This window comes from Caretta caretta, chromosome 7, assembly GCF_965140235.1.
Source record: "Caretta caretta isolate rCarCar2 chromosome 7, rCarCar1.hap1, whole genome shotgun sequence".
NCBI classification, from domain to species: Eukaryota; Metazoa; Chordata; order Testudines; family Cheloniidae; genus Caretta; species Caretta caretta.
In genome coordinates, this window is record NC_134212.1 from 60,772,227 (window position 1) to 60,785,996 (window position 13,770).

At 51.7% G+C, this 13,770-nt stretch overlaps 1 protein-coding gene across 3 annotated transcripts in view; it reads left to right on the top strand.

The window, feature by feature from the left end:
• Positions 1–2,848: 2,848 nt before the first annotated feature.
• CALY (calcyon neuron specific vesicular protein) overlaps positions 2,849–13,770 on the top strand; it is a 45,968-nt gene continuing 35,046 nt past the window's right edge. The window contains exon 1 of one of the 3 annotated variants that reach the window (XM_048859109.2): positions 2,849–3,057. Coding sequence is in view for 1 of the 3 variants with exons in the window: in XM_048859108.2 (XP_048715065.1) it covers positions 4,797–4,961 (165 nt within the window). In the remaining 2 variants the exon portion in view is untranslated. Of the gene's footprint in view, positions 3,058–3,282; positions 4,962–13,770 lie in introns of those variants that run through there. The other 2 variants (XM_048859110.2, XM_048859108.2) reach the window with 2 other exon arrangements.

Below are 13,770 nucleotides of genomic sequence, written 5' to 3' on the forward strand. Positions count from 1 at the left end.
ATTTATTTTAAAGTTGAAAGTTTATTGATTAAACATAAGAAATTAAAAGAGGTTTTTATACTGAATTAGAATAAAAAATACTTAATAGGTTTTAATGAAATTTGTTTTGCATAATCACTTTGTTTTGTTTTTGGAGGCAAAATATTAAAGGTATTTTATGTTATTAACAGCTTTTTGTGATGAACAGGAAAGAGTTCATTTTCCTGCCAGTCCTGATGGGCGAAGGGTATTTATGTCTCCTGTTTCTAACACCCAGACTGACACAAGGTGGAGGAGATCCAGGATAGAGAAGGTGGGGGCAGCAGGGCTTTCGGGGACGCTGTTGGAGTGCTGGGCTGTTACAAATGGACACTCTGGCTGGCAGGTCAACTACGACACCTACTGTTTGGACCCTGGTTCGTGTCCCAACCAGGGACGTTCTTGGGGTGGTTTTCAGGGTTTTTTTAAGACAGGGCAGGACTGGTCCTCTCAGCTGGCTGTGCTGATGCAGTGCAGTTGTTTTCAGGAGATGCTGAAAAGGCAAGAGAGTGAGAGGGAGGCTGGGAGGAAGGAAGGTGGGGGCAGAATGTAACCCAAGGGAAGGGAGGCAGAACAGGCTCTCTGTCTCTGCCGTGCTGTCACGTAGGTGGGTGAGGTGACAGTGCTTTCACCAGTGGGTGAGGACTGGATGCTATGATCCTATGATGACTTTTACAGCTCATAGGTGAAAAACCAAGTTCCCTGAAGAAGAGCAAGGCCTGTTGGCATTCTTCTCTGGAAGAAAGTCCTCTGGCCTATTGCTCCTTCTGTTCGGAGTCAGGGAAGATGAAGTGGGAGAAGATGAGCTGGGATGCACTGGGAAGATGAGAAAAGATGTACACCAACATTTTTTATTTGCAGATATCACTGCAGTGGCTCATGGGAGTTGTAGTTACCACATTCTCCTCTATGGGCTAGGCTCCCCAGCCGGACTACATCTCCCATATGGCATAGTGATCTCTGCTCATGGTTTGTCACTGGGGTGCATCATGGGAGTGCAGTGGCCATGGTGCATAGTGCCATTTTCTTGTACTTTTCACTGCTCAGGTGTGCACTGTGGCTCACGCTCAGCATTTCTGACCTTGTGCTGTGTGGTATTATGACACACTGGCCATTGTACAGAATCCCAGCACACAAAACAATCTCATAGCATGCTATGCCTGGAGGTGCCTGGCTGTGTCTTGCACCAGCCATCCAGAATGACTCCCTAAGAGAGAGTCATTTTGGGGTTCATGGTTGAGCTGGTTCCATTCTGTTTCAGAGATGGGCAACACTTGGGTCAGATCAAATCAGACAGAGCTAAGGAATCTGAATTAAAAACGTTTATAACTGGACACTCACAGTGCATGTTTTGGGGGGTGTTAGTGTGTGGGGCTGACAGGTCAGAGGTGGGGAGATGAAGGTGGAGAGAAAGAAAATGGAAAGAAAATGCTCTAGTGCATGATAGGAAAAGGAGAGATTCATAGATGCTAAGGCCAGAAGGATCCATTCTGATCACTCAGGATACATATACACTGCAATTACACACCCGTGGCTGGCCCATGATAGCTGACTCGGGCTTGCGGGGCTCGGGCTAAGGGGCTGTGTAACTGCGATGCAGATGTTCTGGCTCGGGGTGGAGCCCACACTCTAGGACTCTGTGAGGTGGGAAGGTGCCAGAGCTCAGGCTGTAGCCCAAGCCCAAACATCTACACCACAATTAAACAGCCCAAGCCCCGTGAGCCCTGCTCTCTGTCTTGCTTCCAGATCTGCGAACAGTGAGCAGGGTTACTGCTTTGGCTCAAGAGGTAGCAGTGTGTGCTGCGGTGATGAAGAGCTGGGTGCGAACTTCTTGGATGGCATAGGGAGGGGCAGAGAGAGGGGGACGGGGCCATCACACATGATGGAATTTCTTGGCGGTTTCAGTTAGTTTTATTTTACAAATCTAGGAAATTCCCCTACAAAGAGCTATGTTAAAAACATTGTTAAGGTTGCCAAGTCCGGCCCCAACCACTGCTTCCAGGGAGGTCTGGCAGCGCTGCAGCCCCCAGCTCAGCCCCTGATTGAGAGCCCCAGGGGGCTTCATTTGCCCCAATTCTGTCATAGGTTCAATTTTCTTCTGAGCCCCAGGAATAAGGGGGTGATGGGAAGAGACAGCAGTATGCCCTGACCCCAGTCACACAGCAGGGTCAATCGCTCCATCCCAGGACCAGCGAGGCCCGTCTCCATTGGCCCCAGGTGCACGGTCAGCTCGCTGGGGAGCTGCGCTGCAGCAGGACCCCAGTCCAGCAAGGCAGGGGATGGTGCACTCAGCTACCAGCAGCCCGTGAGCGGGGCTGCTCCCGCGCTGAGGGCCTTTGCGAGGTCAGGGGAAGAGACGGGGACCATGAAGCAGCATGATCACAAAGAGCCAGAGGGCACAGAGAAGGCCCCAGGTTGGCAGTGAGGACTCATATTACCACCCTCTGGAGGCATGATGCCACCCAGAGCCTCCCTGGACACAGGCTAAGCGGGCGCATGACACTGCCATTCAGGAGGTGGAGGACAAGCCCTGCCCTGCAGTGCCATGGCCCAGCTCCTGCCCAGCCCTGTCCAGGAGAGGGCAGGCTGCACTCGCCAGTGCCACGGGTGCACAGGGACGAGGAGGGCACTTTGTACCTGCCCCTCCTGCCCGGTCATCACTCAGCTGCCAGAGCCTTGCAGGGAAGGGCAAGAAGGCAGCATTCAGCCCTGGGGACAGCCCCGGGGGTCACTGTGAAGACCAAGCCCCCTGTCCCTGCCCCTGGATGATGTAGGAGACCAGTCACAGCTGGGAGCGACAGCTGTTTGGGGCTCTCAAGGGCCTCATGTTTCAGGTCCTCAACTGGCAGGGAGCCAGCAGGGGCTGTGAGCAGCTCTGCTCTTAAAGCGCCAGGCTGCTCCTTGAAGCTTTCGAATTCTTCCCACAGCCCTGGAATACATCACCTAGGTAACCAGTCTTAACCAGCCAGCCTGCCTTCACCCCAGCAGAGCATTTACAGGCAGAATCCTTGCAGGGAGAACAGCAGCGTTTTCCACCACGTAAGTGATTTCTGAATCCTTCCTAGCAGGCCGGCGGGGGTGGTGGGAATGGTCCCTGTGGAGCCGGGGCGCTGTGTCGGTTGCATGTTAATTGCATAGATGGGGATTGGCAAAGTACCCCAGGTGGCTTTCTCTGTCCTTTGCCTTTGCATCTAGCCGGAGGAGACAGGAGTGGTGTGTGGCTAGGTTTCAGGGCTGGGAGGGAGGCAATGTAGATCCAGGCGGCAGCCCGGACAGCATGGGCTCAGGGCTGGGAAATGATGTTGATACATCCATGGGTTCGGTAGGTGAAGTTTGGAGGAACTGCGGCACCATTGCCTCGCAAGGATTGAAGGGAATTCCCTGTCTCCAACAGAAAGCTGCTTTTGCAACAACACACAGGGACACAAGATGGTTTGGAAATAGCCCACAGCAGAATATTTGCTTTTTCTTTCTATTGTACTGGCTGATGTTTTTAGAGTGCCACTCCATGGGATTATAAACCTGGCTCTGTCAAACTTCTCTGTGCATGGGTGTCCAGCACACTGTGCTCTCAGCCTCCGCCCTTGCAGAGCTCAGAGACACAAAGAGGTGGGGATGTTGGAAATTGATCAGATGAACCTGGATTTTCCTTCTCAGTGGCAGTCCACACTGAGATGCCGGCTGGCTGGTATTTCTGCTATCCGTGCTGAATCTCTAAGCAGCAGCCACTTTGCTACAGGCAACGAAAATGGTGCTATTTTCCCCCCCTTAGCCAAAGGTTCAACCCCTCCCGCATTTAATGGCTCTGGGATCCGGGACTGCGGCATGGGCTGGTGTGTGTGGCTCACTCAGGCTCTGTACGCCTAGCTGATGAAATGCAGAATGCCGACGGACATCTGCACATGGGCTTTGTGTGTTTGCGCAGGAAAAGGCATTCGCTTCACTCGACTTCTACCTCTTCCCCTCTGCAATAAGCAGCGACCTGTGCTCTGTGTCCCCACCAGAATGGCTAAGGCTGGAGAGCATTTTCATCGCTTCATGTCGTTATCGGCAAACCGTGATTCCTATTTTTAGGCACTCTGCTTCCTTGCCCCTCCTTTCGCTAGCGTGCTGAGTCTCAGAAATAACCTGAGCCTCGTTTGCATCATGGGTGTGGGGCTGGACCTTACTCACACAGCTGATGTAGCAGGTTTGGCCGAAGCAGCAGATCTAGCTTGTTTCCACCCAGTCGCTGACAAAGGAGTCAATATGAGAGGTGTCGAGCCCCAGCTGTCAGCCCAAAGCAAGGTTGCCAGGAGCTCTGTCTCTGTTCTGTCTCTTCTCAGCCATTGTGTTAGGTTTGGACAAGTGCTTTGGTAGCATCAAATGGGGAAAAAAACAAGCAAGCATAGTGCAGCCAGCATTACTGCAGGTGCATGGAACTCTAGCATGATAACTGCCGCTCTCGGGGTCCCCCAGCAGCCGTGTTCTGTGCCCATCTTCACTGGCTTAGCATTGGAAGTGGGCCAGTAAATGTTTCCCAAGTGTTGTAGAGAGCATTGCCTGTATGTCTTCCAGAGGACAGATGTCACATACAGGTGGATACGAACCTTTAACGCCCTCAAGAGATTTTGGAAAATCCTTTGGCCTGGCCAGAGGCTCCATGAGCCAGGGCGTGTCGGATAACGGTGTGTGTCTGCTCATCTCTCAGCGGCCCGTGCTGGCTGGCCAATCAGATACCTGGACACGCCAGGCCCCCTGTCGCCGGGGAGCCACCACAGCCAGCATTATTCACAAGCATGTGCTACGCACAGCGATTGATGTCTGTCGTGACACAAAGGCTGCACCTAGGCCAGGTGTTTCCTGCTGGGACAGTGAGGGAGCAGACTTGCCTGATGCCAAAGCAACTGATCACTCTGGGCTCTTTTCCAAGGGAAGTTACTATTGGACCAATTTCATACCAGGTATAACTCCTTTGAAACCCATCTGTGGCTTTCCCCAGGGAGAAGGGTTTGTGGACTAGGCTTTGTGTAGAATAGCCAAGGATATCGGCCAGGGCAGCCTTGAATTGGCTGGAAAACATGACAGTGCCCTAGAGAATGCCAGTTTCCCAGGGCATGCCCTCCTCTGCTCTCCCTTCCGGGGGGGGGGGGGGGGGGGGCGGTTCCCAGCTTGTTGCAATCAGCTCCCTGCACTGCTGCATTACTAATGTTGCTAGCAAGCCCTAACTGGCAAAAACCAGCAGTGGTGTGGCATTTTATCTGTAACTGTACCCCTGCCTGGCCATTGTCACCTTCGCTCACCACTCGTATCCCCTCGTCTGCACGAGGGCTATGTTGCACCGATCCACGGACTTGGCTGCTGCTGAGCTCTTGCCCCCAGAGAAGCCGGCTGTGCTGGCTGAGTGGCCTGGGCGAGAGCTGTGAAGGGAAGCATGACAGTCTATATGAGACCACACAGCTCACATGCTACAGCCAGGGCTCCCAATCTTGCCTCTGTCGCTCACTCTGGCTTTGGTCAGATCACTGACCCCCCAGTTCCTCATATATAAACGAATATGCAGGGCCGGATTTCCAATTAGGCACAGTAGGCCCGTGCCTCAGGGCGTTGGCATTCTAGGGGCACCTAAAAGTTAAAAGTGGGTTAAAAGTTAAAAAGCGAATACATACAGCCCCCTTGCAGGCAGGCAGCTCCTGTCCTGGGCCAACTTTCTAATCGCACAAAACCAAATACCCCTTCCCCTTCCCCGAGGCCCTTTCCCTGTCCTGCCTCTTCTCTGAGGCCCCGCTCTCGCTCACGCCATCCCTCCTCCCTCCATCACTCACTCTCCCCGATCCTCACTCACTTGCACCAGGTTGGGGCAGGGGGTTGGGGTGTGTGGGGGGGGTGAGGGCTCCAGCTGGGGGGGTGGGCTCTGGGGTGGGGGGGTTTGGAGTGCAGGAGGGGACTCAGGACTGCGGCAGAGTGTTGGGGTGTTGGGGAGGGGACTCCGGGAGGGAGTTTGGGTGCAGGAGGGGACTCCGGGCTGGGGCAGGGGATTGGGGTGTGGGGCAGGGTGCGGGGTCCCAGCGGCACTTACTGCAGCTCCCAGGAAGTGGCAGCCAGGTCTCTGAAGTCCCAAGGCAGAGGCATGGCCAGATGGTTCTGCATGGTGCATGCTACCCTCGCACCTGGAGTCGTCGTCCCCGCAGCTCCCATTGGTCACGGTTCTTGGCCAATGGGAGCGATGGAGCCAGAACTAGGAGCAGGGGCAGCATGCGCAGCCTCCCTGGCCACCCATGCACCTAGGGGCCACGGGGTTCTGGCAGCCGCTGTTGGGAGCAGCACAGAGCCAGGGCAGGGCTGTGCTGCCGACTGTACTTTTAACGGCCCAGTCAGCTGTGCCAACCAGAGCTGCCAGGATCCCTTTTCAACTCGGCGTTCTGGTTGAAAACCAGACACCTGGAAACCCTAAGGCTGCTAAAGGTGCTGTGAGCCGCGGCCGGGCAGGCCGGCTTCTGAAGGTGCTGGGAGCATTTCAGCACCTTCCCAATCTCAGCCACCCCACTGCCTTCACCTCGTACCGGGGAGGCAGAGGGAGGAGTGTGGCCAGAACACCATTCACTTGCATGGGCAGAGTTGGAACATGGCTTTGGGAGGGACAGAAGACACCCGGGGACCACTTGCTATGTGGAGAGGTACAGTCCCCGCCTTGAGCCTCACCTGGGGCAGGTGGGCTGTGCCCCGACTCGGGCTGGGAGCGCCATCTGTGGCGGAGGGTCTTGTGCCTTCCCGGGGAGGCTGTGTTTACCTTTCTTTTCCTTTCATTTTTTACGGAAGACACAAAAGTCAGCTGTAGGCGGGGGTGGGGGTGCTGAAGATGCTGTGCCTAGGGGTGTGTAAGGTGTAAATCCAGCCCTGCCAATATGGTACATACCTGGCCAATAAGTTGGGCCAGCTGACTCTGGCGAAGGGGCTGTTTAACTGCAGTGTAGATGTTCCAGCTAGGGCTGCAGCCTGAACTCCAGGACCCTCCCACCTGGCAGGGTCCTAGAGCCTGGACTCTAGTCTGAGCCCAAACGTCTACACTGCAATTGAACAGCCCCTTAGCCTGAGTCAGCTGGCACAGGCCAGCCGTGGGTTGTTAATTGCGGTGTAGATGTACCTTGGAGGCCAAATTCCCAAAGTCATTTGGGCACCTGAAGATGCAGAAAGACACCGAAACACCTATAAAAATTGGGCCCTGGGAGCCTGTCCAGTGGTTCTGCCAGAAGTGACGGGAAACCCACCTGGCCCCTCAGACCAACTCAACTCTCTGCAGACACGGGGGCTGATCCTCAGAAGATGGAAATCATCATTGCGCCATTGAAATCAATGGGGCTGTGGACATTTCAGCGTCTGAGGATTTGGCCCATGGTTTATAGCTGATCGCTGGGACTAGCTATAATAATAAATAAGGCAGGTCTCATTTCTGTCCTGACTGATGCTCTGGGGAGCCCCGCTGAAGTCAGAAGTGGGTGGGTGGGATTTTGCTTTCAGTTTCACAGGGGTAAACCCAGAATAGCTCTACTGAGTTCTCTTCCTGAAAGAAATACTCTAGCTCAACCACAAGATATGGGCTGGATGCAGGAATCACTGGGTGAAATTCTCTGGCCTGTGCTATGCAGGAGCCCATATTACATGACCATAAGGCTTGCTGCTGGCCTTAAATCTGTGACTTCAATGGAGTTATTCCATGGAGTTATTTATGCACTAGAGAGCAAAATCTAGTGGGGTGTGTGTGGAGAGAAAGCAGACAGCAGTGTATGTGAGTGGATGCACCCAAACTTGCTCTGAAATGGAAGGGGTGATTTCCCATTGTACATGGCTGCTTCTCTTTGGGGGTACTAACTGGGGGGATGAGCCATGTTCTTTGGAAATGTCAGCCAACATCGTCAGAGAGTGGTTGCTTGGTGGGGTGTCATTGCTAAGTTGCCCTGGGGATCGCACCACCTTGTATGGTTGTTTGTTGTTGACGGATTGGTTAGAGCAGCGTTTTTCTTTTATGAATATATAATAACAAAATGCTGATTGCTAAGGAAATTGTTCTCTTCTTTCCAGCTGGGGCGGGCCGGCCACACAGGGAAGCATCATTAACAGATTGCCCTGCTCTGCACGAACAGATTAATACACCGAGATTTAGAGGTGATCGATGGGCGCCTAATGAAATACTTTGAGTATGAGCGTGGGCACCATAGAGTTAGCCCCAGTGAATAGGGAGTTGCTGCTGGAATCCTTGTAATGAGCTGTGATTTCAGCACCGATGCCCCATGTCTGGAAACCCCAGGGAGGAAACTGCCTGGTTGTTACTTCCGTGGTGGCATTGAACGTTTTCAATCAATAATTGTGATCGTCTTTAAACATAGCTCTCTGGCCTTAGTTACAAATGAATCCTGATTCCCCCCAGGAGCTGGTTGCTTGTAGGGGCAGTGTGCTGGGAGAGAAGCTGAGCCCTGATTAGGGGGCGGCGTTTCTCTGACTAGGGGTCCTATAAAGGTAGCCAACCAGTCAGGCAGCCGCACAGGAGCCAGCAAACAGAGCTGTAAACAGGGGAGTTTGAAAGGGGAGTTTTGGGGGAAGACTAAGAGCCAGGCAAAGGAACAGACAGGCTAGTGAAGTGAGTGTGTGGTGTTCTGGTAGTGTTTTCGTGCTCGTTGGGGGTTTGTTTTGCGGTGGGTGGGTGTTTTGGTTTGGTTTGTGTTTCCCAGACTAACAAGACTTAGGTGAGAAGGCTATGACAGACACCGAGGCAGCAGTGGTAGTGATCCAAGTAGTGGAAGACACTATGAAGATGACTGGATGTAGAAGCTGTGGCATGTACATGATCCTGGAGGGGGTACCTGTAAAGAATTTCGTCTGCATGAAGTGCCACCTGATAGAGCTGAAGGAAGAGAAGATCCTAGGATTGGAGATGCAGGTGGAGACTCAGTTTGAGTTTAGAAGGGGGTTCGAGCAGATGATGGAGCAAAGACATGAGGAGGCTGAAGGGAAAAGCTCAGACTTGCAGATGGAAGCAGGACCGAAGAACTCTGAGGGGATACTGCTGGGTGAGGAAAGTGGACAGTGGAAGCATGTGACTAGGAGAACCAGGCAGAGGAAAAGACTGGGCAGTGAAGGAGAAATGGAGCTCAGGAACAGGTTTGCAGAGTTGGAAAATGAAGAAGGGGCACAGCAGGTGGTCACTGAAGGTGAGAGGGCAAGGAAAAAGAGAAGAGCAGATAGTCCTATTGGAAGAGGGCAAGAGTCAGTGGAGATAATAACACCAAATATGAGCCCCAGGAGGATACGAGATGGGTTGCAGAGGATTGCAAGGGACAATAGGAATCGAGAGGCCTTGTGGCCTGATGGGATAGGGGATAGACTGGAGAATCGCACCATTGCCAGGAAAAGGCAGGTCTACGTGTTTGGGGACTCATTACTGACAAGAATAGACAGGCCTGTAACAAGAGCTAATCCAGAGAACAGAAGGATGTGCTGTCTGCCAGGTCCTAAGATACAGGATGTGGACCTGAGGCTGAAGAGGATCCTAATGGGAGCCAGAAAGAATCCACTGATTATCCTTCATGTGGGAACAAATGATACGGCTAGATTCTCGCTGGAACATATCAAGGGAGACTATGCCAGGCTGGGGAAGATGCTAAAGGAAATCGAGGCTCGGGTGATCTTCAATGGGCTTCTGCCTGTTCCTAGAGAAGGGCAACAAACATGTGACAAGATTATGATGCTCAACAGATGGCTCAGGCAGTGGTGCTATAAGGAGGGCTTTGGTATGTATGGCCATTAGGAAGCATTCATGGACAGAGGACTGTTCTCTCAGGATGGACTTCACCTGAGTAAGTAGGGAAATAGACTTCTAGGATGGAGGATGGCACAACTGATCAAGAAAGCTTTAAACTAGGAATTCGGGGGAGATGTCCAGGTAATCTCCACGCCAGTTATTCTCTTTGAGAGGGAAGAAAATGAAGTAAGAAAGGATACAGCTGTGGGTAGGAGAATGGACATAAGGTGGAAGGGCAGTGTACATACCAATCTAATAGGTAATATTGGCGGTAGAATGTCTGTGCCCAATTGGGTACAGAATGTGAGCGAAGCCAAACAGCAAAAATTAAGATGTTTGTACACTAATGCGAGAAGCCTAGGTAATAAAATGGAGGAACTAGAGCTACTGGTGCAGGAAGTGAAACCAGATATTATAGGGATAACAGAAACATGGTGGAATGGTAGTCATGACTGGAATACAGGTATTGAAGGGTATGTGCTGTTTAGGAAAGACAGAAATAAAGGCAAAGGTGGTGGAGTAACATTGTATATCAATGATGAGGTAGACTGTAAAGAAATAAGAAGTGATGGAAAGGATAAGACAGAGTCTGTCTGGGCAAAAATCACACTGAGGAAGAAAACTATTAGAGTCTCCCCTGGAATAGTGCTTGAGGTGTGCTATAGACCGCCAGGATCCGCGCTTTGCTGAATCAGGGCCCTGGTCCTGCCCAGACACAAGGGCAACTGGTGCCAAGTAAATAAAAACACCAATGAAGGCTATGTGGAGTGACAGTACAGATGGCATCAGGACTTGTCCCCAGCTGAACCCCTAACAGCAGGAAATTCTTCAGGGAAGGAAAAATCTCCTTCATTCCTTGCCGCCTTCACAGCCACACCCCACTATCAATGCTGCTCACACCTGGCAACACGGTCAGTGCGCTCCCACACTCCAGTCACACCCAACCACACTGTCAGTGCTCTCTGACACTCTATTCATGCCCTGACAACACCCTGACAATGCTGTCAGTCCACTCCAGTCACACCCAACAACACTGTCAGTGATCTCTGACACTCCAGTCACACCCCGACAATGCTGACAGTTCTCTCCCAAACTCCAGTCACACCCAGCAACACAGGCAGGGCATTCTGACAGCCCAGTTGCACCTAGACAACACTGTCCGTGCTCTGTAACACTCCCTTCACACCCAGCCCACACTGTCCGTGCTCTGTAACACTCCCTTCACACCCAGCCCACACTGTCCGTGCTCTGTAACACTCCCTTCACACCCAGACAACACTGTCCGTGCTCTGTAACACTCCCTTCACACCCAGACAACACTGTCCGTGCTCTGTAACACTCCCTTCACACCCAGCCCACACTGTCCGTTCTCTGTAACACTCCCTTCACACCCAGCCCACACTGTCCGTGCTCTGTAACACTCCCTTCACACCCAGACAACACTGTCCGTGCTCTGTAACACTCCCTTCACACCCAGCCCACACTGTCCGTGCTCTCTGACAGTCCAGTCGCACCCCGACAAGGCTGTCATTGCACTTGGACAGTCCCGTCACACTCTGAGAACACTGCAGTGTCCTCAGACACTCCAACCACATGCAAACCACACTATCAGTGCACTCGGACACTCCAGTCACACCCAGACTGTCAGTGCTCTCTGAAATGAAACTTTGAAACATTTTGTTTCAAAATTATCACACCAAAATGTTTCAACTTTTCCAAAATATATTTTCCTCCTTTGTCATTGGGCCAAAAGTATTCACCAAATTGGACCCAAATTCACAAATAGTTTCATCTGACCAAAAAAAATGCATTTTTCAGGAATACTGTTCACAGAAATAAATAAATATTACCCAGCTCTGGTTGGCGATTAGGCCTAACTGGTGGATAAAATAACAAGATACTAGCCAAGGACCTGGGGTTTAGAACCCAAGACTGTAGAGCCTTGGGTAACTGATGTACCCAAAGTACCACGAAGAGCCTATAAAGAAGTATAGCCAGGGAGCACAGTGGAGAATAGGCACAGCAAGAGGTACCACCCACAAGACCCAGATTGACAGTACCCTGTGCCACACCGATTGGCCAAGTGTCCCTACTTAACCCCTGGGGTTGGCCTAGGAAGTTGTTGGGGGCAATTTCACAGACTTTGCCTTGTCTCTGAATCCAGCCTGACCCCAACTTCTGCCTCCCAATTCTAGCCTGGTACTTCCTCTGGTCTTTGACCCTGGCCTAACTCTGACTCTAACTCTGATTTATGGGACCCGGCTTTGTGATCCCTCCAACTCCTGCACAGTGATGCCTGTCCCTAGTGGGCAGGACCTCAGCCCAGCTGTGACTACTAGGCCAGACTGCCCGTGCCCTGGTCCCTTACAGGTAGGCTATTCTGCCTATTGCTCCCTTTTGGGATCCTTAAAAAGAGTCTTTGGAGTGAAGATGGGTGGACTGGAGGGAGCCACTGTTATCATCATGCCACCACCACTGTATCCTGGGATCCACCATGATGCCACGGGCCATTTGTCATCCTTATCCTGAGAGAGGACCCAATCAGATGAGGCCAGAGAGAGGGACCCAGATGACATCTCCACCTCTACTAGCACTGGCTGAATCCTGAACACCACATGGGCTGTGAGACTTGGTCTATTGCTGTCACCCCTCCATGTGTCATGTTTCCTTCCCCACCTGATTTCTTCTTTCCTGTCTTTCTTCCTTTGCTGTTTGTTTAATTGATCGGGCAAAGTGATGCCTAACGCTCAAGTCGATGGCACTTCTGTCTGTCCACACTTCATTGTTTAATGTTGTACCAGTAAATAAGGCTTTTAGTAACATCTTATCCCTTTTTGGGCCAGAGACAGTCCTTCTTCAGAACAACACTCCTCCTGTTCACGTCCCCACACACAAACCTCTCACCTGAGTTTGGTCGCTCGTTCAACCTGGGCATGGGGGTTTGAGTGAAAGCAGAAGTCAAGCTCTGGCTGATAACACCCCCTACTTGGCATTAGCCAGTTAAAGCTTCATCTATGCGGGGAAACTGGTCAGCATAACTATACTTGTGTCAACAAGCCTAAATCACTGGAGTGTTGATAGTCCTCCACTGCCTTCCCACAATTCCCGGTGTGTGCCCAGGAGGACGGACTAGCTCTCCCATAACTCAATGGGAAAGAATCATAGAGTGGTTCCTCTTACTGCAGCACAGACAACCATGGGATATTCCCCGCAGTATTTTCCACTGCATGCATCCGATGAAGTGAGCTGTAGCTCACAAAAGCTTATGCTCAAATAAATTTGTTAGTCTCTAAGGTTCCACAAGTACTCCTTTTCTTTTTGCGGATACAGACTAACACGGCTGCTACTCTGAAACCTGACACATGGGGGAGTGCATCATCAGTTAGGACCCAGTAAATCAGGTAGGGCTTTGCAAAGTGGCTGCTCATACCCTCTAGACTCACCTGGCTGCTGATCACCTGAATTAACTTCACAGTGAAGACATAGGGAGAGAGAAAAGAATCTCCATCTATTAATTTATCCAAGAGAAAGTTCAGAGGTAACTTGATCATGTCTGCAAGTACCTACCCACGGAGAGGATTTCTGAGTATAAATGGCTCTTTCCTCTAGCAGACAAAGGCAGAATAAGAGCCAGTGGTTGTCATCCCATTTCCTGATTCCAGCAGCCAGGGCTTTAAGGAACACACCACAAATCATGATTTGTGATGTGAGGTCAGCTCCCAGACTGCTACGCTGGGCATCACAAAATGGGGAAGAGATGGACAGCCCTCTGTGGAGATAGAGGTGGTTAGGGACTATTTAGAAAAGCTGGACGTGCACAAGTCCATGGGGCCGGACGAGTTGCATCCGAGAGTGCTGAAGGAACTGGCGGCTGTGATTGCAGAGCCATTGGCCATTATCTTTGAAAACTCGTGGCGAACCGGGGAAGTCCCGGATGACTGGAAAAAGGCTAATGTAGTGCCAATCTTTAAAAAAGG